This window comes from Pararge aegeria, chromosome 10 (genome assembly GCF_905163445.1).
Source record: "Pararge aegeria chromosome 10, ilParAegt1.1, whole genome shotgun sequence".
In the NCBI taxonomy this organism is placed as follows: domain Eukaryota; kingdom Metazoa; phylum Arthropoda; class Insecta; order Lepidoptera; family Nymphalidae; genus Pararge; species Pararge aegeria.
Genome location: NC_053189.1, coordinates 1134770 through 1159560, shown reverse-complemented (window position 1 = coordinate 1159560; position 24791 = coordinate 1134770). Strand labels below are relative to the sequence as shown.

The following is a 24791-nucleotide window of genomic DNA, read 5'->3' as shown; positions in this document are numbered from 1 at the left end:
ACGTCATCTGTAGTGCTAGCATATGCACGTCGAGAAAACTATGTCTACCATTATCTCCTCTAACACTATAAAAAAGGTGCCAGTGACGAGTGTGGGACGTTCTGGGTTCATTTGATGGTGACTTTTAGAGGTCATCACGATTCAAACTTGTCCTTTAGGTAACAGGGAGTGCTCAAATTCAAGACCCTAGGAACGCCACTGATCAGATCAACTTCAAAATACTACTAAAACATTAGGATAGCCCCATGGTGGTGCTCGTAACAATGACCGCTCGTAAGAAATGCAAATTTTTTAATGTTATCTAAGTTACTCTTCGTCCTTTCAACTAATTCTATGCAAAACATCATGTTAAAAGGTTGCTTAGTTAGGGCAAAAATGAAGGACAGACAAACCTACATATTCAGTAACAGACGATACATTGTCTTACTGTCCTCGACCTAACAGATGTAATTTATTACTATCGTTATAAATAAAGACATTTATCACATTGTTAATCGTTACACGATATGAAACAATATTTTATGTGTTAGGTACTTATTATGATGAAATGTTTTTTAGTCGCGTAAAGACGCCGTAAAACTTAATTAATAGTATAATAACGCAGCCACATGTTTTAATGTGAAAGTTGAAGATATTATAAAACTACAAAGAAAAAAATATCTTTATTATTAAACAATTCAAACATTTTTTTCCCCTTCTGGCTTTACACAGATTAGCCATTGTAACTTTAAAAAAATTAAGTTCTACACCTTAGTGAACGGATGCCCGTTTTCACTAACGACGATCAATGCCTAAATATCTCACGCCTTATATGAGGATATTCCTAGACGTAAGACCAATAGTTATTAGTTATTACCTAACGGTTGGCGAATCGTTTTTTTTCCATATAAATCGCCTAAATCATGAGGCATTCGATTTAGGCGATTCCTAGTTTTAGTGAAAATACACAACTAAGTAACACTACTTAAGGTAGTTGAAGGTGAAAGTCTTCGAACAGTGCGTGTTGCCAGTGATGTCTTACGGATCTGAAACGTGGTCACTTACTATGGTCCCCATAAAAAGTCAAGGGGGCCATGGAGGGAGCTATGTTAGGAGAATATTTACGTGATCAAATCAGGAAAGAAGAGATCCGTAGTAGAACTAGCGATAACCATTTGACGGCCGAGTGGCGTAGTGGGCATCGACCCTGCTTTCTGAGTCCAAGGTCGTGGGTTCGATTCCCACAACTGGAAAATGTTTGTGTGATGAACATGAATGTTTTTCATTGTCCGGGCGTTTGTCTGTATATTATAAGTATTTATGTGTAGTATATATTTATAAAAAAATATTCATCAGCTAGCTCAGTACCCATAACACAAGCTAACGCTTACTTTGGGGCTAGGTGGCGATGTGTGTATTATCGTAGTATATTTATTTATTTATTATTTATATAGCTAAAGTGGTGAAGGTGAAGTGGCAATGGGCGCGGCACATAGTTCGGAGAGCCGGTGGACGTTGGAGTCCCAAGGAATGGCGGACTCCACCGGTAAACGCAGAGTAGGTCGGCCCCCAACGAGGTGGACAGACGACATATCAAACGAGTGCAATGAAAGCTGATGGAAACAAGTGGCCCAAGATTGTGGATTTTGAAACGCACTACAGACGATCTATGTCCAGCAGTGGACGTCATCAGTTGTAGTGATGATGACACTTAGCTCAAATTAACAGATATCAAATAAGTATACCGACCTCCCTGGTGCAGTGGGTCGTACGTCGAACCCTCTCGTAAGTGGGCTCGATTTCGCAGAAAACATATTCATCACACAAAAAAATTCCAGTTGTGGGAATCGAAACCACGGCTTTCGACTCAGAAAGCAGGGAGGCTGCCCACTGCGCCAATCGGCCGAATTATGTGTGTCATGGCAGCCTGAAAATTTTAATAGCAAAAGGTATACCATAAAATTTGATATTAAAAAATGATTTTCATGTCTTTAATTTTTTTTCCCTGGTGGTCACCTGGTGTTAAGATGACGCAGTCTAAGATTGCATAATAGTCGGAGTAGGGTTTCACTTATTCCACCGTGACATGAAAAACTACTCAGATTGATAACTGCCTTAAATAAAAGTAGAGGTTTTTTGAAAATATTAAATATATATTTATATGAGTAAAATACAATTAACTATTTTTTTTAAGTTTCTTATCAGTACTTATGACAAATGCCTTATAAGTTAACACACGTTGCTTAAATGTATAAGTAAATAACTTTGTAATTTTTGCCAATTAACATAAGTATGGTTAATAAAGTGTTTTATAAATAAATTTTGTTTTATTTTATTGTTAGGCACCATACGATAATTTCATAACTTCGTATGATGTACGTTAATTTTCATTTCTTTTCCCCTCTATTGTGTTGTGTTGCAACTTGCAAAGCAGTTTTTCCATTATATTTCTATTCTTTTCTACTTTTGTTCGCACATTGTACAATGAGTTACATTAGAATGCAAAATTTGATTAAATTACACTAATACCTAAGAATAAATTATTAGTCGTTTTTTACATTCAGCGCCATCTATTGGCTTATTTCTTAGGAACATACGCATATTTGACGTATGGATAATAGTTTGTAGCGATCTATGATGTGTTGGAAAAAAATGCTGTTTTGTACTTACCTACCTCATTATGCATTGCTCTATTGGGAAAAGCGAGGTCAGAAACAATAAGGGGGGACACAGACATTCGGAGTATTGGGTTAGTATGTCGATTATGATGTTTTTTGTCTTCCTATTATTAGAATTAATGACTGAATTATGTTTTCAGTATAAATACTGTTTCTACTGTTTATCTTCAGCATACAAGCTATATTTAAGCAAAATTTTGCCCATATGTACTGTACCTGAGAGCTGGGTAGGTGCGGCACCCATGTTATTATAGAGATAAAGTGGCAAATTTAAAACAAAAGGAGGAGGACTTGAGTGAAATATGATTTGCAGACGAGTCAAAGCAGTCGAATTTACAGATTCTCAATATTCTTGAACCTAAAATGTGATAATATTATTTACGTCCCGTTGCTGGGCGCCAGCATCTCATTTAATTTTTATAGCATCACGCCGAGCGATCAGATTTACAGAATCCCCGCTGGAAATAGAAGAGTTTGCACGATTCAGACGTATACGACTGCTCTATTTGTTCTTCGCGCAACAAATGAGAACCCCTAATGTTATAACATTGCTCGATCAGCAAAGCTCAAGGAAAGTAGGCAGTTCGGGACCATCCCATGGTTGAGTTTGAGTCGTACTAGCGTTGTGAAAGTTAGAAAGGTGATACGAAATGGAAAATAAACAGACGTCTATGAGGATCTTTGGATTCAAAGACGGTTCGTTTTTTTTATCCTCTCAGTAGGTTCGCTCTTAAAGGAGCTGTCGTAGTTGTCATTTAATTGACGGCCGACTGGTGCAGTGGGCAGCGACCCGGCTTTCTGAGTCAAAGGCCGTGGGTTCGATTCCCACAACTGGAAAATGTTTGTGTGATGAACATGAATGTTTTTTTCAGTGTCTGGGTGTTCATCTGTATATTATAAGTTTTTATATATATATTATTCATAATTATATATTATTCATAATTATATATTATTCATAATTATATATTATTCATAATAATATTCACAGTCATCTTAGTACCCATAACACAAGCTACGCTTACTTTGGGGCTAGATGGCGATGTATTGTATAAAAAATAAAAAATAAAATTATTGTGTTGACTCAAAATTTGAAAAGAAGGAAGTGAAAGAGAGAACCCAATGGATAGTTCAGTAGTAGAGAAGGCCAAGAAGAAAGAAGTAAGAAGTAAAGGCAAGTGTTACAATATACTCAGAGTTTATAAGTAAGTAAGTATACTTCTCTCTTTACGTAATTGAATATTGGAATATTATTGTTTATATAATTTTGAAAAGTTATGTTACTCTATGGTATTTTTAAGTATGGCATCTCTATTCAGTTGTACAAGTGTGTGTGTGTTCTGTTGTATCTTTGCAGTTGGCAGACCATAACTGAAGTAGTTTACTGCTTGATTTATTTTTACTATTCTTCTTATTATACTTCCTGGATATTATTTAAATGAATAAGAATTAATATAGAGATATAGTTATTAAGAATTTATAATCATTAAAGAAATACTTTGATGTAAATGATTCTATTATTGAGTCATAATATTATGTACTGGTTAAGTAAGACTCGAGGATACTAGTTAAAGCAACTATTTCATAATTGATATCATTTTTAATTATGATTTATGGTAAAAGGTACCTCTGGTAAAGTTATTATAATATTAAACACAATTAAACAATTTACTTGTTGTTGTGGTTGTAAAATATATTCGATGGGAAGGTGGTGGGACGTCGTTTCTCATCTATCTTTATAGATATAAAAAACACTGCAACTCGAAAAAGGGATGGAGTCTTGTGTTATTATTGGGTGAGCTATGTCTCCATGCTGCTAGAATTAAGATGAGTAAGTGTTCTTAATGTTTCATAAAAGTTACTATGCTGAAATGTATGTATAATCCTTTCTGTGTTCCCAATTGTGTATTTTATATTCACTAATTATGTGTAGGGAACAAACACCATGTCTTTAACTTTTTAGTAGGTACCGGAAGTTGGTTATAAGATCCCAGATCTTATTGCAGTACAGATAATTTGCTACATGAGGTTATTTCTTATGATCATGTTTTATTGAAATATTTTATAATATATCCTGATGTGAATAGTTGTTAGACACAAACTCTAAGCTTTTGTGTATAGGATATATATGTATGTATAAATTGCACGGCTGACGCGTGACGTAATGCCGATCATTTGATCATGTTCAGAACATTAGTCTATCGTTTGGAGTCGCCCTAAAGGAAATCGCAACTGAGACGGGAAAAATTGCATATCAGAACAATCTGAGGTGACTCTTAAACAAGACGCGTTATGGACCCTATTATTAAGGTATGTAGCCAGGCCTGTATTGTACGTTTTAGATTATAAATAGAATTATAATATGCTGGGCACATCTCTGGGCTCCTCTCACATAGAAATATTTATGACAACAAACTGTTATTAAGATTTCTACGGCTTAGACCGATCTCACTGGTTAGCGTTAGAGGGTTCGGTTATTAATTGGTTTAGGTTATTTTAAATGTAGGTTTTTAAAGAATTTAAAATAATGACAGTGTAGAGAAACATTTCTAAATTAAAAGAATAAATGTGACTGCAATAATTTAAACATTAGAAGTAAGAATAAACTTACAGTGCAATATACTTGGTTACATAAAATTCATAATTCGTTTAAAGGAAAATGCATACAATTCTACAATAAACTACCCATTGACCTCTTAGAGATCTCTCCTAAAAAAGTTCAGTTTGTTTTAAAAGTAAGCTTATAGAAAACTCCTATTATAGTAAAAAGGACTACGTAATCGATAAAAAAGCTTGGGTGTGAATTATTGCACTTCTAATAATTTTAAATGACAATGTGAGATGGTGATAACAAAAAATACGACCGTCGAAGTTTGTTGAGGGCTTCTTCATAGACCAGGACACGTTTGGAACCTTCGTAGCTTTAATTTTAAGTTTACGAATATAGTTATCGCCATCATCTCACTACCGTGTAATTCTCAATGTACGCTTCAAAAGTGCTACATATGGGCCTACTTATTTATACCTAATTTTTGACTTTGTCTTTGACTTTGAAGTCACACTTTTTTTTAATTATTTTATTTAATCGAAAATTAAATAAAGTTCTATTTAAAAGGTGTAAAACATGCACTTATTAAAGCAGATTATCAAAATCAGATAGTAAATTCTTCATATTTTAATGCAGCAAATAATACTGTGTAAATAATAAATATATTAAGATTTTTTTAATTTAACGATTAGTACGAAAATTTTGTAAATTTCAATGGTGCGATGTAGAATAGGTAATCACTTGTAAGGCAAAGCGTTTTTTTTTATTTCAGTAGTTATTTAATATAGTCAATAGTGTAGTAACTCAGTTCTTAAATAGAAATATTTGCCCTTTCGGAGGGTAAAAGACAAATGTGCGTTACTAAGCAGTGGAACCTAATTTAAAAGAATAAAATATAAATAAACCCCCAACTTTCAATATAGTGTAAATTATTCAACAAGTCAAGCCCTTGTTAAGAGAGTTATGAAAAAAAAAAATCGGCGTATTTTGTTGCGGCGGCCATCTTTGACCGATTGTCATCAAACAGCTAACAACACTCTTGCCTAATTCCTTAATATATCTACTCCTAATTCCTACCTTTCAAACAACATCTAACAAAATAAAAATTGGTAAAACCGTTCGGGAAATACGATGCCACAGACAGACACACTCACACAAACACGTCAAACTTAGAACACTCCGTTGACTCCGTTGGGTTGGCGCCGGGGGTTAAAAGTGCTGCGGTAGATCAAAAACCTCATAACCTTTTGTGACTGGCTGTCATGTTTGTCATTTAAATAAGAGAGCAGAAAATCACCCACAGTAATGTAAGATTTTCTAAATACTTAAACGTTATTGGAGTTTAAATTCAAACTCTAATTCAAAAATGTTTTATTCTTGTAGACTTTATACAGGCAGTTATGAAGCGTTCATACATTTAACATGTTAACACTTATGTTAGGTGATGGTGTTAATTGCATTCGTTAACTTAAAACTAAAGCTAGGAGGGTTCCAAACGCAAATTTTAATATTGTTACTGTCCACTTTAGGTTCTTCTTCTTCTTTTCGTGATGACCTCACGGTCTAGGGCCGTGGCCATCCTTGTCAGTTCTAGGTACCTACTCATAAGGATCGCCAGGCGGTACGATCTTGAACCTTTCATCTCCTCGATGCTCCGGTTTCGGGGTGACGCGTGCGTAGCGTTGCCGAAGATCTGTTTGGTGTGGAGTATAAGGATTGGGGAAATTTAAAATTACATCATTCAGATTCTCCTGCTTTTCGCGGAGTAGAGCAAATTAGGCTTAAGCTGTCTGAGAGATCAGAGTTCACTCAGGTAACCTATGATAATTTCCGTATTTTTTTCAAGACACCAGCCCGATTGGATCTAGTGGTGTTCGGCGCCAGCGGATATACGGGCAAGCATGTGGTCCAAGAGTTAGCTCGCATTTGTCGAAGCTACCCCGGGTTCACCTGGGCAGTTGCTGGTCGGAACCGGGAACGTTTGGAAATGGTACTCAGGGATGCCGCTAAGAAAAGTGGTAAGAAACAAATATACAGTTTACCTATAAATTCAAGTTCAAAAATGTTTTATTCATTGTGAGCTGACGGTGATAACTAAGTGGATTCAGACTAAAGGTCTAAAGGTCTAAATAGGGTCCACAACATAAAAACCGGCTAAGTTTAGTGCGGGCCTTTCTTACGAGCTGTACGGAAAGGATACAAATTTATCTTCTCCCACAGCTTTATCAACTCTCAGAGTACTGGCGCATAAGTGGAAACAATATCCAAATAATACTTACAAAGTAGGCATACTTGAAACAAATAAATTCAGAATTTTTAATAACTATTTCTATGAACTCCAGGTTCAGACTTATCTTCCGTAAGGATCATAATAGCTGATGTGGACGACGAAGCGTCGCTGATGTCGATGTGTCAGCAGGCCAAGCTGGTGTTGAACTGCTGCGGACCCTTCGTGAAGTTCGGACAGCCGGTGGTCGAGACGTCTATTCGCTACGGAGCGCATTATGTAGATGTCAGTGGCGAGAAACTGGTAAGAGATTTATTACTTTTGATGTAGAATGGGGAACTGATTAGCGATTCTGTGGTCTTCTATCTGCGAAGGTCCTGAACATTTTAAATTTTCTTATCTTCTTCTCCATTTTTATTTTTACCTATATCGATACAGCACGGCTAGCATGGGCAGGAGACAATTATATCCCCGGGGAAAGGATAAAAATGTATCTTATCCCACAGCTTTATCAACTCCGAGAGCACGCGCGTGCTAAAAAAATATAAAGATATGGGAGGGCCCATGTATTCAGATATTCACTGCAATACCCACAATGTTCAGGATGGCACTTAGATCTTTCATTAATTAACAGTATTATTGAAGCTAAATACCTAGTTTCTTATCAGTAATCATTTATTCTCATAACTATTATTCTTCCTTCCTATTAAAGTATTCATTTTCTAAAAGAAATCTTTAAAGCCCACCAACCTGCTTTAGAGCAGTGTTGTGGGTCTGTACTCTATAAACCTGACTTCCCAAGGAGTGAAATAAAACAACTGGACTGACTCTAATACTGTATATTAAGCATCTCTATAATTCATATTACTTGTTACCTTCAAATGACTCTACTACCAGTTCGGAATGCTGTCTTCGGCAGAGAAGACCACTGGCAAGAAACTCTACAGTTGCTCTTTTATTCAATCAATTAAAACAACTTATCAACACAATTACAACATTGTCATATGCAATAACGCTAGGCCCTTTGATACAAGACATATTTTAAGACAGGTAAAACATAACTACTATTATCACCTATAACATCAGGACTTTTGGAACAAGTTGTTTGTATAGAGCAACCTCTGCTACATAAACTGTCGGTATAAAGTTATGCTAGGGCTCCATATATGATACCTAAATAAACCAAAGGATGAGATATACTTATCTAATGCAACATCAGGTACAACCATAGTACCAACAACTTTTAACAACTCCATCACCAGTACATACGACTTGTTTCGCCACAACAATATTTCTTTAAGTGTATCGTTTCCATTATAAATCATCTCAACCCAATTTGTAACGTTCTATCCACAATACTTTACTTAATCTCCTTTTCTTAATTAATTCATTTTTATATCCGTCCTCACTTTTCTTTGCCGCCAATCTAACTTGTCAAACTCGCGTCTCCCGCCATAGATCCTATACTTTTATTTGACAGTCTACTAAAGTCCATTATTCTATTTTCAATACATTATCAATGAGTATACAAACTATGATTTGTTGATACATTTAATATAATCATCGGGTTTATTATAGATAAAGTGCTGTAATTCCCTATTTCCTAACACGCGCACAAGTGGAAATAATATCCAAATAATATATGTGTATTAATAAACGGGGTTGAACTTCTGCTATTCCATGTTCCAGTGATTTAGCAGGTGGGTACGTAAATTATATCCCTTGTCAGGTGATATAATCGGGGGATATAATTTTTATCTCCCGCCCGTTCTAGAGTGGTTAAAAAAATATAAGCGATCGGACCACCTGATGTTCTGTATATCTTTAGGCATTTAAGGTGAAATCTATCTAATGCACGAATATGCTTGCGGTATAGAGCCCAAGTCTCTGCAGAGTAAAGGAGATTTTTCAATACAATCGGCATGTACACTTCGATTTTTTATTTCCACAAAAGACGCGTTGAACTTCGCCCCACATAATTATGCCCTTCATTTGTTTAAACTTCGAAAGCGCGATGTAGGACCTTGTGGCGCCATCTGCTTTGGTAACGTGGCTACCACCACAAGATTTTTGTCTGCTGAATTCTTGCAGTTTTTGGAGATTCTACAGCAGAAATACGACCAAATGGCGCGAGAGGCGGGGGTCGCCGTGGTCACCACGTGTGGCCTCAGCAGTGTTCCGGCTGATCTGGGCGTTATATATTTGCAAAACAATTTTGGCGGTAAAAGCAGCATATAATTATTATTGACCCCCTCTCCGGTTTAGTGGTGGGAGCTGTGGTCTTGTGGATATGTGGAGGTCCTGGTTTCATTCCCATAGTGTCGGGGCTATATGGAAAGTTATAACGTACACTATAACTACACTAAAATACACTAAACTTGAATGGACGTTCTAAAGTGGCAGAAAAGACACTTGCGACCTGTATACGAGACGTACTAAACTTGCACAAATGACACTAGCTTCCTGTTTACGAGACTTATTAACTTGGAGCATGCTAAAGCGGGATTGGGAGGGAGGCCGCGCACACCTCTACATCAGGTCCCCGACTTCTGAAGTCATCAGGACGTGGGACTCTTGGAGTGAAGAACCTTCACTCTAACAATAATAACGCCTGAGTCCAGGTTCCGCCTCACATGAGGCACCCTCAGGCTGACAATCCCTTCGCTTCTTAGAGCCCTAGGGCTCAAACTCTTCCTTGTAGAGCCCCATTCCGTGGCACATCAACAAGCCCGCGTTACGGTGTTAAAATCATTAGAGTAAATCTACGCACAATCCGGAAAAAAACCTCCACACATGGCAACGAATGGTTCGAGGGCGAATATACGTTCTTTACACTTATGGCACAAGATTGCCTTGTAGATAACTTCAATTACTGACTTACGGACTTGTACTAGGAATTTTCTGAGAGAAAATCCAATATCTAACAATTTTGCTCGGACCTGGAAACCGAACTCATGTCAAGGCATCATCAGCGCAGCCCTAATTCTGGGCACAGGCCTTATCTCTCATAGGAGAGGCGGGTTTTAGAACATAGATCCACCATCCTTCTTAAATGCGGGTTGCTGGGCTTCGGGCTGGTACGCAACTTTCTTTAATATAAAATACACAATACCTTTTGTTGTGTGTCTCGGGCTGGGCTCGACCCGGGTTTCGAAACCGGGACCTTGTGATCCGCAGTTGAGCTTGCTAACCACTACACTACAACACACTCCATAAACTATAGAGGCAAAACATTTATACTAGATATTTCTTTTATATAATAAAAATTAACAGACAACTTTCGGCCTTGTAGATCCTATCATTAAAATAACAACTTTAGATCTACGACTTTTTCAAAATTGAGTAGTTATTTATATAATACAAAATTGACATTACACTGTGGAACGAAATACATGTGATTCGACCACGCAACGTAGTCTGGCACGTGACCGCAAGTTCGAGTCGTGGTTGCCGATGATACAATACAGAGTAGAAACAAGTAAAGTATCTATGTAAAATATTCAATATCGATTATTTCACAAACTATCGAGTTTAAAGTCGTATTACAAAAGTTTTTAGTTTTAGTGCAAATAACTACAGACCGAGAGCTTTCTGGTTTTTTATTTAACACTGTAGAGATGTGATAATCGAAAAGAGTACTCAAACTCTAAGAGTCTCATCGGAAAAGCCATACATAGGACATTCATGTTTTATTTGTTTTTAGGTACACTGAATTCTGTCGAGTCGTATTTAATAATGCATTTTCCACAAAAGCTGTTGGCTGAAAGGACAAAAGGTGTCGTTCGCTACAGCAGTTGGGAGTCCATGATAAATAGGTAAACAGTACATAACAACACCACATCAATATAGGTATACCGATAGCTATTTTACATGATTCATTTATTTGTTTCGAAGCAATGATAGCGCAGTGGGCAGGAGCTCGACTTCACTTTCGGGAAGCCGAGTTCGAATCCCAGCACGCACCTCTAACTTTTCTAAATTATGTTCGTTTTAAGTAATTAAAAATGTGAAGGAAAACATCGTGAGGAGCCTGCACGCCCGAGAGCATTTTTTTTTATCACCATCTCACAGTAAATTAATATTAGATATTAAGAAGTAATCCTTAACATTATAATAGCATTTACCTTTCATAAAAACTTTGAAGTTATTGAGAGACATGTCAAATATTTCATTGGGTAATTTGTTATAAAATAATATACAATTGTCCTAGCAATTTTCTGTAGCCTATTAAACCGCACGAGTTTATTTTCACTTCTAATATTTATATTATTACAGTCCATTTTATTTTAAAATTTTGTTATATTTTTATGGATACAAATTAAATTTTCAATGTACTGACTATACTAGTATACATACATACTGCTCCTCGGTACGGAACCCCTTATTGTGCGAGTCTCACTAGCTCTTAGCCTTTTTTTAATGATACTATGTTTGTATGCCTACAGCATGGCCGCTATGCCTTTGAAGGAACATAAAAACTCATTGACACCGCAGTTTGTACCTGAGCTGAAACGTAGGTAAGCAATTTTCTTTTTAATCTCTCACTGCTGCCAAGCGTAACTTTTCCATACAGTAAATAAACAAAAGTGACGCTAGACGCGATATACGTAATCATACTGCCGGCTGCAGAAATAAGCATGGCTATAGTACTTTCCCGGACGAGCTACGTCATAACTCAACTTAAACACTGAAGTCAAAATTGCTCATGTCAAGAACGATTTATATATACCTAACAGACTCCAGAGTAGGTTACCAATTGACAGTCGTGCAAACTTATTTTGTTTATAGGTATGTAAATTTATTGTTATGTTGATAATGAGACAAAATCATATCCTAGTACATGATTTTAAAGCAAAGTATTTTTTAGATAAGCATCACATTATATCACATGAATATATAATCCGAGTCTATTACTTAACCTATTCTGATTTAGCGATTCAGTATATATTTAATTTATTAATGGTTCTCGCGACTCCGTCTGCGTAAGTCTTAAGATGTGTTTCCCATGCAAAATTCTTTCCTCTAATTTACACAATATTTGGTATATTGTGTACACCGATCCACCGCGTCGACTTGTCTACTTGCGCTATTACCACTTTATATTTGGAACCTAAGTATCGTAGTGTGACGTTAAATACCGTATAAACTTTTAAGAGAATTTTGCTATCGAATTGAAAAAGATTTTATAAATCAAGTTGATATTTCCTGAGTTTAGCGCGTTATAACTAATGAACTTTTAGGTCAGCCCGTTAGCATCTTAGACTCCATCATTACTTACTACAAATTGCAGGCAAGGTTTAACTTGTGGTAGAATAAAGAATAACTATTTTTTCGGGTTATATCTTGTTAATTCAATGATTTTAATAATGTATTTTTGTTCATCCATTTTCATTTTCTTTCAGATGTCTCGTCCACAAAAGATTGAACAGATGGTGTCTTCCTTTCCCGGGCACTGACGCAGCGGTAGTTGACATAACCCAACGACATTTACTATCTGCAGAACAAAAGCGACCAGCTCAGTACAAAGCCTATATAACTTTCTCATCTATTTGCACCGCGTTTGGTGTAGTTTTGGCCGGCGCCTTACTGTTTATGTTTAGCAAAATACCGTGCTTGAGGAAATTGCTATTAAATTATCCGAGGATCTGCTCGTTTGGAATAGTGACGTATGACCACCCTGAAGATGGGGTAATGGATGATATGTGCTTCCAGTATGAGATGTTTGGGGAGGGTTGGGTGACAGGGGATGATGTTGAACAAACTCCACCCAGCAAAAAGGTCGTAGGTAGAGTGAGTGTAAGTTGTTTTCATTAAAATACAATATAAAATAGTGTTACCTACCTATTAGCAGTGACGTGCACTTCATAAATGCACCAAAGCACTGCCTACCGTAAAATTGATATCCAACTTGTATAGCAGGAGGGTTTTAGCCGTTTTACGCAATTTTCCCGCTGTATGCATACCCTGGTAAGAAACCCATTGCACGCCACTCCTAGATACCATTTTTTATAGTATCTTAGAGGAGTTTCCAAGCAGATGGTTCACCTGATAGTAAATGGAAAACCAGCGCTTATAAATAGCAACACTTCACAGGGCATGCAAGGAATACGTTCTGTAACGTGGCACTCTGTGTTTATCATTTTGAGGCGATGTTTAGCCTCATTTGCCTGTAATAGCACAGCATTGCAACAATGCTGAAATAAAAGTTCCGTCTCATACTATACTCGGCTAAAGTAGGGTCTCTACGTAGAGCACCTACTAACTACTTTATAATGAGTAGGTATATCATTCAATTTTCTTACACCGGCAACAATGCCCTTCAGACCGGTACAAAGCGTTGCAGCAAAGTTGTTCAGCGGCACAAATAAGCATGGCGGTTCTACTTCACTACCCCCATAGCCTGGCGACGCTGTTACAACCCATAATTGGTTATCAGATACAGTCCATCCGAAACAATAATTGCTTTAGCGGTGAACTGAAGACCAAGCAGAAATTTCTAGAAAAGTGTATATGGCAGTCCATATTCTTTATCGCCATGATCAGTCAAATTATCGGCCTACCACTGGCCACGGCTCTCCGCTCAGAATGAGAAGGGTTAAGGCCGTAGTCCACCACGCTGGCCCAGTGCGGGTTGGTAGACGCCCTTGAGAACGTTACGGAGTACTCTCAGGCATGCAGGTTTCCTCACGATGTTTTCATTCACCGTTGAAGCAAGTGATAGTTTAATTACTTAAAACGCACATAACCTAAATAATAATTAAATAGTTCAAACAAACTAAAAAAACACGCTTGGTATAAAAAACTAAACTTCTTTCTTTTAGTTTATTCATAATAGCGATTTTTTTTAGTTTTTCTTGATCTATTATTTTTATTAGAGCAAAATTAATCGGTAACCCATCCACCATTAAAGAGATAAAATATTTTTTTTTTATTCAGTGTGCCCGTCTCTCGAAATGCAAGTTCTAATTATTATTTAAAACAGGCCATTAAAAAGTAATAGCTAACGCCCTCTACCATCTAGTAGCTAAATGTTTTCTGTGTAATTTGTTAGGTACGCGAACGCCATAGGTTTTTTACATTTGGGTCTAGATGGCGCTGTAGTAATTAGTAAAAAATCTTATTTTTTATAGTGAAAATTGGAATAATCTTTGCAGATTAGTGTATTGTCATCGGTCCTCGATATGTCTACAAAGTTTGAAAGAAATCTGACCGTTTAAAGTGGGTCAAAATCGCGCCCAAAGAAGTCGGTTACAAACAAACATACAAGTGAAGCTAATATAAAGCGTGTAAAAAGTGCGAGTTGCGTGCTGGGATTCGAACTCTGTCCCCGAAAGTGAAATCGAGCTCCAACCCACTTAGCTTACACCGCTTCAGCTTATCACTCCCAGACAAACCCGTCCTGTACCAATTAAAAGCAGTTCATATGAATAGCTTGGTAATGAATAATTGACATAGTTATTTTGCTTATGCGACCAGGTCTCCGGAGCGGACCCCGCGTACGTGGGCACAGCTGTAGTTGCAATTTTCTGTGCACTCGCCATTCTTCAGGAGCAGGACAAAATGCTGAATAGGTACGAATCTGTCTGCGCACGCACTTTATTTTCCCCGGGTATAAGGGCGAAACCACAACACTGCGATGCGTTGACGCAACGCAAAGATTTCATCGCTTGCGGCATCGTGCGAGGAAATTATGGCCGTTAGTTTAGATTAAAAATCAGGATATAAAGATTTAAATACTTCCTTCCGCGTCTCTCTTTTTAAAAATATATCCTTAAATTCTTCTACGGTCTTATCCAAAAGGACGGGCCGTTAAAGAATTCATGGAATGAGATAATCGATATCGTAATCGGTCACGTTGGAGTGCAAACGCGCTTACGCAGCGAAGTATGGACACCGTCTTAACGATAATATTGAGGATTACATGTATGATAAAAAAGCTATGAATTGCTCTAACTTCATAGGTTAACATTAACTAGACTGTTAGATGAAGATAACAAAAAGAAGAATTCGTTGGTGATTCTCTCAAATTGTTGTAGTTTAAGATTTATGTATATTTAGGATTCATATTGTGTGTAACGATGGGGCTGACATATAGGGAATCCTATAAAAGTCCCTTAAAAAAAAAATTAGTGTAACATGTTAAATGTATTAACGCTTCAAAAGTACGCTGTGAATTTAAGTAGGAGGTCCCGGGTTCGATTCCCGACAGGTTCAATTTGGGTATTTATAATTTCTGAATTTTCTCTGGTCTGGTCGTGTGAGAGGCTTTGGCCGTGGCTAGTTACCACACTGCCGACAAAGACGTGCCGCTAAGCGATTTAGTGTTCCGGTGCGATGTCGCGTAGAAGCCGGTTAGGGTATGAAAACCATACTCCAATACAGGTCAGCCCGCTACCATCTTGGACTGCATCTTCGCTTACTACCAGGTGAGATTGCAGTCAAAAACTAACATGTATTAGAATTAATAAATAAAAAAAAGTAGGTACTTACAGACTTACGAACACCCAGAACCCTCATTGAACCATTGTTGCATGCATTGTTTACAAACACAGTAAAAACGTCACGCGCACGTCTCTCTTCTCATCCGCGTAATGTTGCTAGCTGAGAATCTTTTCCCATTTTATCGTAAACGTTTAGAACATTAGAGGTAAATATATTAGTAAACTCGATAAACACTAATAAAGTCGAGTGGTTTTGTAGTTTTCAATATAAGTCGTGTAAACGGTTTCTGTACGTTCTTGATTTGTGTAGGTACGTGAACGTAGGAACATGTAAAATATACCTAGAAAGCAACATATAAATTGATATACTGTATATATATGGGTATATACTAACTTTTAACAAACGAATTTTTCATTGCAGCAGCGGTGTCATGACGCCCGGTGTTGCGTTCCGGAACACAAGCTTAATTAAAAATCTACAGGAAAATAATGTTAAATTCGAAATTATCGATCAAAATATTACTAAATAATTCTTTAGTTTCAATAAATATACCCCAATTTGACGGCCGATTGGCGCAGTGTCTAAGGCCGTGGGTTTGATTCCCACTACTGGAAAACGTTTGTGTGATGAACATGAATGTTTTTCAGTGTCTGGGTGTTTATAGTTTATTTGTATATTATAAGTATTTATGTATATTATTCATAAAATATTCATCAGTCATCTTAGCACCCATAACACAAGCTACGCTTACTTTGGGGCTAGATGGCGGTGTGTGTATTGTCGTAGTATATTTATTTATTTATTTTACTCTACGTTGTGTACGTAGCCTACTTACAACTTTGTAAGGAGTAGGTGTATCATTTAATTTTAATAAATATAATAATAAGATAATTAAATAACTTTATTTTCAAAAATATTACAAAAATCAATTGCTAGTGGTCTCCAAAATAGGTAGCCTGTATCGTGGAGACCGTGAAATACTTCTCATTTAGTTTAACATAAGGACTATGCGACTTCCTTTTAATGATCTAAATATTTATATATTATAGGTACCAAGATACAAGTAGATATACACAATGGTATTTCCTCTGTATCCTTGTAGGTTAAGAGTTTTTAACCAGTTTGTGATAGATAGGGTCATAAATTATTGTCATCTGCATATCGTCTGCGAAAGGTGCAGAAGTCATTTGTGGGATTGAGTATACGCTTTTATAACATGATTCCTAAGGGCATTTTGGACCTGCCAATGCATAAGTTGAAAGAATTTGTTAAAACACATTTATTACAGCGAGGTTACTATACAATTGATGTATTTCTTAATGACAAGGTTGCTGGGAAGCATCCGGCTCTGCTTTCAGCTCTCACAAGATAGAAAAATGAATGTTAAAATGCAAAATGTAAATTGTTGATCTTGGAAAAGTTGACGTTTCAAAAGTGCTTAGCTATATTAGGCCTACTTTAAATAAATGAATTTTGAATTTTTGAATATGATTTGCCTGTTTAATTGTTAGGTGTTTAAGATGTTCTTTTCATATATGTAATTTTATATAACTATTAACTTTGTTTGGAAGGTCGACATCTACCAGTCATTATCAGTTGTCCAAGACAAGATTAGATTCATACACTAACGGAAAGAAACTATCCATCATAGCTGACAGTGACAACACAATATTCCATCGCCTGGCTGACATAGGGCTGGGCGTAAGCATTTCTCATACTCTGAGAAAAAAATCCTAGACGGCCATACTTAATTTACGTCACAAAACAGGACAATATTACGCCTGTAGCAAACACCATGTTTACATTACGTAGCAGTACGTTTACATCAAGCTTTACGTAACTTACAATAACGTAATTTACAACGTACTTAAGTAGTTATACTACAGAAAAGAGCCGTACGATCAATATATAAACTTGGATCACGCGAATCGCTTCGTGAAAAATTTCAACAAATAGGCATTCTTACAGTAGCTTCGCAATACATTTATAATAATATAGTCTTTGTGAGGCAAAATATTACTTTTTATAAATCAAAAGCTGAAATTAACAATCGACTTACCAGAAACGGTCATAAATTAGTGATATCTGCATATCGTCTGCGAAAGGTGCAGAACTCCTTTGTGGGGTTGAGTATACGCTTTTACAACATGATTCCTAAGGTAATTCTTGACGTACCAATGCATACATTTAAAAAATGTGTAAAAACGCATCTAGTACAGCGAGGTTACGATACATTTGATGAATTCCTCAATGACAAGGTAGAATGGAAGCAGCCAGCCTCGCTCTCATCTCCCGCAAGATAGCAAAATGATTGTAAATGTTGATGTTGGAAAAGAGCAACTACTGAGTTTCTTGCCGGCTCTTCTCGGTAGAATCTGCTTTCCGAACCGGTGGTAGAGTCACACAAACATGGATACTTGACGTTTCAAAAGTGCTTATAAAGTAGGCCTACTTGAAATAAATGAATTTGAATTTTAATTTGAATATCAGTACCGAACAGAGAAGACTGAAAGCTGTAAAGCATAATATACAGGGTAAAATAAAAAATACCAAAAAGCGGCCTTGTAATTCCTAATATTAAAACAAACAATTTTTCAAAATTGGGTAATAGCTTATTTCATACAATAGAAATACATAGTAAAACATTTAATTTCTGTAAGGTGACACTGTGCAAACCAAACCGCGACTAAAAGTAAATAACTACAGGCTGATTTCACACAGCTTTCTGGTATAGCCATACGCCAACGTAAGTGAAATTTCTTTGGCCGAAACCGATTAGGTTTGGTTAGGTTTTTTTTAGATTAGGTTGTGCGAAACTGATTATGCGGATGCAAGCTTTCTTAATCTGACCGAGGATCAGCTTAATAAACTTGAGCGTCTTCAAAATCTTGCTATTCGGTTCATATTTGGCCTTCGCAAATATGACCATGTTTCCGAATTTCGACAAAAACTCAAGTGGCTTCCTATTCGTCGTCGCCGGGATATGCATGTACTTTCTCTTCTGTACTGTGTGTTATTTCATCTAAATACTCCCTCGTATTTAAAAGAGAAGTTCACTTTTCTTGGTGAGCAATCTGGTGTAAGATCGTGCCGTGCGCTGACGCTGTGTATGCCTTATCATAGGACAAAATTTTATAAGCGTTCGTTTAGCGTACGAGCTGTGGAGTTGTGGAATGCGCTTCCATTGAGCATACGACGATCCAAATCACTGGCGATATTTAAAAGAGCAGTTAAGGCCCATTATATTGTTAACGACTTTTAATAGTATGTATATACTTACTCATTTATTGCATGTTAAAGTATTTAATTATGTAAGTGTTGTTATTATATATATTAGTTTATTTTTATATTTATTTATTTATTATATTATTTACTTTTTATCTATTTGTGCACACTAGTTTATGTATTGGCATGTAGTTATTTGCATGTATGTATTTTAATATTTGTACCACCAGCAGTCTATTCTCCTCTTCTTTTTTTTTCCTAATTCTAAGGTTGCCTGGCAGAGATCGCTATTAAGCGATAAGGCCGCCTTTTGTATTACTACTTCTTTCGATGTTTCTGTTTTTGTTATATTTTAAATGTTGTGGTATACAAATAAAGAGTTTAATAATAATAATAATAGGTATACTGTTATTATTTTACCAACTTATAATGTTAATGATAAATACCGATATTTGGTATATTTGTACCTTTCGTAAAGATAATTACTGTAGCTGAGCCGAGCTGATAAGTGACAAAGAAACAGGCACACTCGCATTTGAAATATTAGGCATATTCTAGGTAAGCGCGCTCCACCTTACGCTGCATCATTCACTTACCACCAGGTGTGGTTGCAGTCAAGCGTTTATCTATATATTTATAAAAAAAACAATTACTACAAAAGCAATCGTTAATTTTTTTTGAAAGAACCGACAATCCCCTCGATTTCTCCAGGATCCCTTCAACCGATCTTGACTTAGTTAAAAAGGGACCAGATGGCCTTATGTTGCAACTAACGATAGTTGATGATGGTTTCCTAACGATGCTTTCCTTCAGAATAAAGGAGTTGTTTAAAATGCACATAATTGATGATGGAACTTGGTTACCCAAAAAGCGAAGCCGACGTTTAACCAATACACCAACGGTTAATTACACCAAGTAATTGATTTATAGCATCCAGTGATCATCCGGTGAAGCGGTGATAGCCCAGTGACTTTGACTTCAGTTTCGGGAGAACGAGTTCGAATCACATCACATCACATTACATCTAACTTTTCTTATGTGCGTTTAAAGCAATTAAAAAATCATTGGCTTCTACGGTGAAGCAAAGCATCGTGAGGAAATCTTTATGCCTGAGAGTTCTCCATAATGTTCTCAAAGGTGTGTGAAGTCCACCAATGGGCCAGTGTGGTGGACTTAACCGCTTCTCATTGTGGGAGGACGAAATAAAATACAAAAGGCGGCATTTTCGCATAATCTTTGCCAGTCAAGCTTAGAATTTTTTCTTAACAATTATTAATTGTAAAGTCAACATCTCCTGAAGATGCTCCGGTTTCGGAGCGAAACACGCGTATAGGGTACATTGCCGAAGATCTATTTGGTGTGGAGTATAAGGATAGAATAAATTATAAATTTCACCACACAGATTCTCCTGCTTTTTGTGGAGTATAGCAAATTAAGCTTAATTTGTATAATATCTCATGAAAATCCGCAAAGTAACGCCTGCTTCTATTCAACCTTAGAATTAAGAAAAAAAAAGAACACACTCCCGGCGTTACCAAAATGTTAAAATATATACATGTGAATGACTACAAACTAACACATAAACTAATTATCATAAAGTTATAGGGTTATAAGTTATAAAGAGTTATATGTAGGGTTTTAACGATTTACGTTTGAAAAGGACCGAAGGCCTTCGGAACAGAAATAACACAAAATAAAATGTTTAATTGAAAATAGATATAATTATTTTATTGATACAATCAAAAGGTTATTAGATACTTAACGATACAAAAATTTACACACAACCGTATCTACCGCAACTATTTTATATACATTTTATTTCATTCATTTATTGTATTAGCGATAAATTATAGCACGACACCTGTACAATAGTAAACTACCTACTTATTACACTAAATGGGGCCATTTTCATTTTAAGAAAAGAGGAGGAAGTGAAGAAGTTTCCTAACCCTTATTAACTTTCTAGATTTTTAAAGTGTTTTTTTTAAATGCACATCTAGGATGTTTTTGATGAGCAAGCGAGCAAGGTTAATAGAAACATCTCAAAGACGAACAGAGACAGACAAGACGAGAAATACAGAATTGTCCAAAAACACCGTTTAGATACATGTGTAAAACTTATTATACAAATAAATGCTATTTTGCATACAAATCCGTAAAAATCGTCTCTTCTGCTGATTGGTGCAAAGGCGTTATATGTAGTATATTATGTATATATATTTAGAAGCAGTTGAGGTTTTGATAACCCTGACGATCAGTCTACTACTGAGCCCCCTATAGACACGTACGTGGTAATAGTAGTACTTGGAACATTTTTTGATAGAGCTCGTCCAGGGAAGTCTTACCACCATGCTTTTTCTGTCGCTAAATAGCACTTCTTTGTGCCGTACTTGGCTGCCGGTGTAAATACAGGCACATGAGACTTCATGTTGATATGCCTTTCTGTGGCAATGAGTAACCTGAGTGGCTCGTTGTCTCTGACTGTGCAGCGACTCAGGCGCCACTTCACTCGCTCGCTCGTTTACCTTTTTCAGAGTTAGGTCCCAATATCCTAGATCCTAGGTCCTAGTCTACGCGTTGCGAGAGAAAATGTCGCTTATTTCAAATCCTCTGAACCTTTGTCCTAATATTATCAGGTTTCCTTTATGTCGAAAATGACCTAATCTATGCTATTTAATATGGTCAGCAGCTGAATATGCCATAAGTTTTCACTGTTAAGAGTAAATACATTATAATTGAGGCTAACTACACTTAGCTTATTTATCATTTATCATTAAATATAAACAGACATTCCATAATTTTCTATACTACAGAGCTGTTGAGTTTTAATGTTTTCTTAAACCATTGGAAGAATTTGCCCGTTTATAGTAAAGATTTGAGACATTATTTTATTTCTTTAATTTAACGTGGTGCATATACATAAGTAAGTACAATGATATATTTACAATAACTCGTTATTTTTGCGGCCCTTTATTTTTTGTATTCTTTTACTATTTCATTTCTTTGTATTCCGTGATTGTGAGTTAACATAAAATGATTACCATTTAAGTACCAGGCTATGGTAAATAATTTTCAGTTTAAAATTATTAAGAAGCTTTTTTCCAATAATTCACTTTCGAACCAAAAGGTTCTCAAGTTAGCTGCTGACCTTACCTAAATAAATAAAGAACATGAGCTTTGGTTTAATGACGTCATATAAATTATACTTAACTGCGAAAGCGTTTAATGTTTTAAAACAATTGTAATAAAAAAGAATAAATTAGAAAAATGAGTTATCCATTACATAATCGCACAACAATTTACAGTATTAACGATTAACTTATATTTAAACAATGTTTAAAAAATAATCTTAACTTTGCAATCTCAGAAACTTCATGAAGCTCGTTAAAATACATTTTAAAAATACAAAATAACATGCCTCTAATATTGACTACTTAGGTTCTTAGCGAAATTGATACTACAATTTTAATAAATAATCGTTTTAATTTTTTTTTCTTTAAAACTAGTAAGTAGGTAAGTTTTTGATATCATGTCTCGTATAGCAATTATGATCGTAAGTTAGAAATTTTATCCGCGTCACTGCGAAATGTCATCTTTCTCTTTTCGTCTGGAAAGTACCCACATTGGAAAACTGTGCCCAATGTGGTATTGAAATCCGTCTCCGGGACTCTTCCGAATTTTGCCAACAATTTCTTATTGTTTAGTTTTTGAAACGGATCTTAACGAGACAAAATAACTTGGAGGACCGAGGAATTCTCTCTCTTAATTATGGTGGTCCTAAAAACATATTTTACGAACAACGCCGCTGAAAAAATTAGCAAGCATGATATTTAAGAAATGGGTTATTTGTATGCGAATCGTAGAGTAAATAGATGGAAAAAACCCAAGTATTTATCTTGGCCTGAATAAAGCAAATTTTGCCTTATACTTATTATTTTGACTTATACCGTTCTTATTACGTAAAGGCACGTAATAAGAACGGTTAAGAAGATTGAGAATACCGTGGTGTTTAAAAGTGTGTTAAATAAGAAACACCGTTCAGTTATTTAAAATACACTTCTACAATGTACGACTTTCTACAATTTTGATTGATCCTAATATTAAAATGTACTTGCAAGCTATCTCGAACTCGTAATAACTTTGAAAGTTAAATTTATTATTTACCATTGGCCATTATTGCTAATCGATTGATAAAATTTTCGATATCCTACAGTAGTGATTAAAACAAAAATCCCTAAAACACAAAAACACTTCGAAAATAGTCTTGTAACACAAAAGTTGTACTAGTATTGTTTAGCTGGACTCGCGACTGTTTTCATTTGAGCCTACTGCGTTAGGATGGGAAGTGGAGGGTGCTACTTCGGGCGCCACGATGAGACCTTCTTTGATTCTCTTCTTTTGTTTCATTCGTCGATTCTGGAACCATATTTTGACTTGTGTCTCGTTCAGTTGCAGGGCGGACGCTATTTCTATCCTCCTCGCTCTGGTGAGATATTTGTTGAAATGGAACTCTTTCTCGAGTTCCGTTAGTTGTTTGTTCGTGAAGTTGGTTCTTCCTGTATTGTTTAGGTTGAGGAGGGGGTTGGCTAACATCTGGTTGCCCGTCGGGGTGCGCAGGCCGTCCTGTGGACTCCCAAGCACACCTTGAGTCACGAAGTCCGTTGGCGGGATCATCAGTTTGGGCGCTGGAATGAAAGAAAGAGCATGATTAGAATGTGAAGTAAAACCGAATCTTGGATTGGTTTATTGCTGAATCATCGCAAAAATCCGACGAGTGCAGTGCTTTGTAATTTGACACTTATCCACTATTAGATATGAGACAACATATGTAATTTGAGCTAACGCACCATAAAAATATTCCAATGACATCAATTGCGATACGGAAAACATGGGAAACAAAGCGATTGTGTTATTTCCTAAATTGATGACGTTTTACTTAAAACTATATTTAGCCAATAGCAAAAGAGCCTTAGATTTCGATTTGTTGAGATGTTGAGATTTACAATAAATACACTCGCTCATAGCTTATTTAAACATTGTTGACGGTTTTGCTTTTTAATTATAAATCTATAATCATTATTTAAGGAACCTCAGGTGTGTTGTATAAAAAAATGCTTTTTAAGCCTTTTTAAATCGGAAAATAAAATCGAGATCTTCCCGGACATTGATTCATGATTTTAAGATTCGAAGTAAGTATATTCATGTACTTAGTTAATGGTGTCAAGATTGCAGTGACTAAGGCGTAATTAAGGTGGCTAAACCGTGCGAGTTCATATTTATAAAATGCTATTTTTATTGAAACTTGTTACAATCAAAAATATTGTATTAATGAAGTAGCTATGGGAAGTAGAAAACTTCGATATCAGAATGTCCATGGGATACAATCTGTATTGTTGTAGAACTCCCACGACAATTACACATATATAAAGTTCTTGTTTAAAGTTCATGTCTACATAAAAAGTTGTAAGCTTGTACATATTTTTTTTCACATAAGTTTATCGAAAGAGCTAATAAGACTAGATAGGCCTAGAACGTTAAGATTATTTATTTGGAATAGCGAACATGCGCTTGTGTTCAACAAGCTCTTGTTTGTAAATCGTAGGTAAAATATTTTGATGTATTTAATTGGAAGCTAGAGATTAAGCGTTCCTGTACGATGCCGCGTAGAAACCAATATAATACATATGACTTTCAG

At 36.1% G+C, this 24791-nt stretch overlaps 2 protein-coding genes across 2 annotated transcripts in view; one reads left to right on the top strand and one right to left on the bottom strand.

Moving 5' to 3' along the window:
- Positions 1–4927: 4927 nt before the first annotated feature.
- On the top strand, positions 4928–16379 carry LOC120626986 (saccharopine dehydrogenase-like oxidoreductase; the record flags this gene model as incomplete). The annotated part of the gene is made up of 9 exons (XM_039894822.1): positions 4928–4964; positions 7049–7220; positions 7545–7732; positions 9521–9650; positions 11133–11244; positions 11875–11946; positions 12832–13225; positions 14906–15000; positions 16292–16379. Coding segments are annotated over exons 1-9 (1269 nt in total), but the record flags the coding sequence as incomplete, so codon positions are not given.
- Positions 16380–23171: 6792 nt separating this feature from the next.
- The window catches only part of LOC120626878 (homeobox protein Hox-B1b-like), a 67815-nt gene continuing 66195 nt past the window's right edge, over positions 23172–24791 (bottom strand). Inside the window, exon 2 of the mRNA XM_039894661.1 lies at positions 23172–23781. Within this exon, the coding sequence (XP_039750595.1) occupies positions 23390–23781 (392 nt within the window). The 3' untranslated portion in view covers positions 23172–23389. The remainder of the gene's footprint in view (positions 23782–24791) is intronic.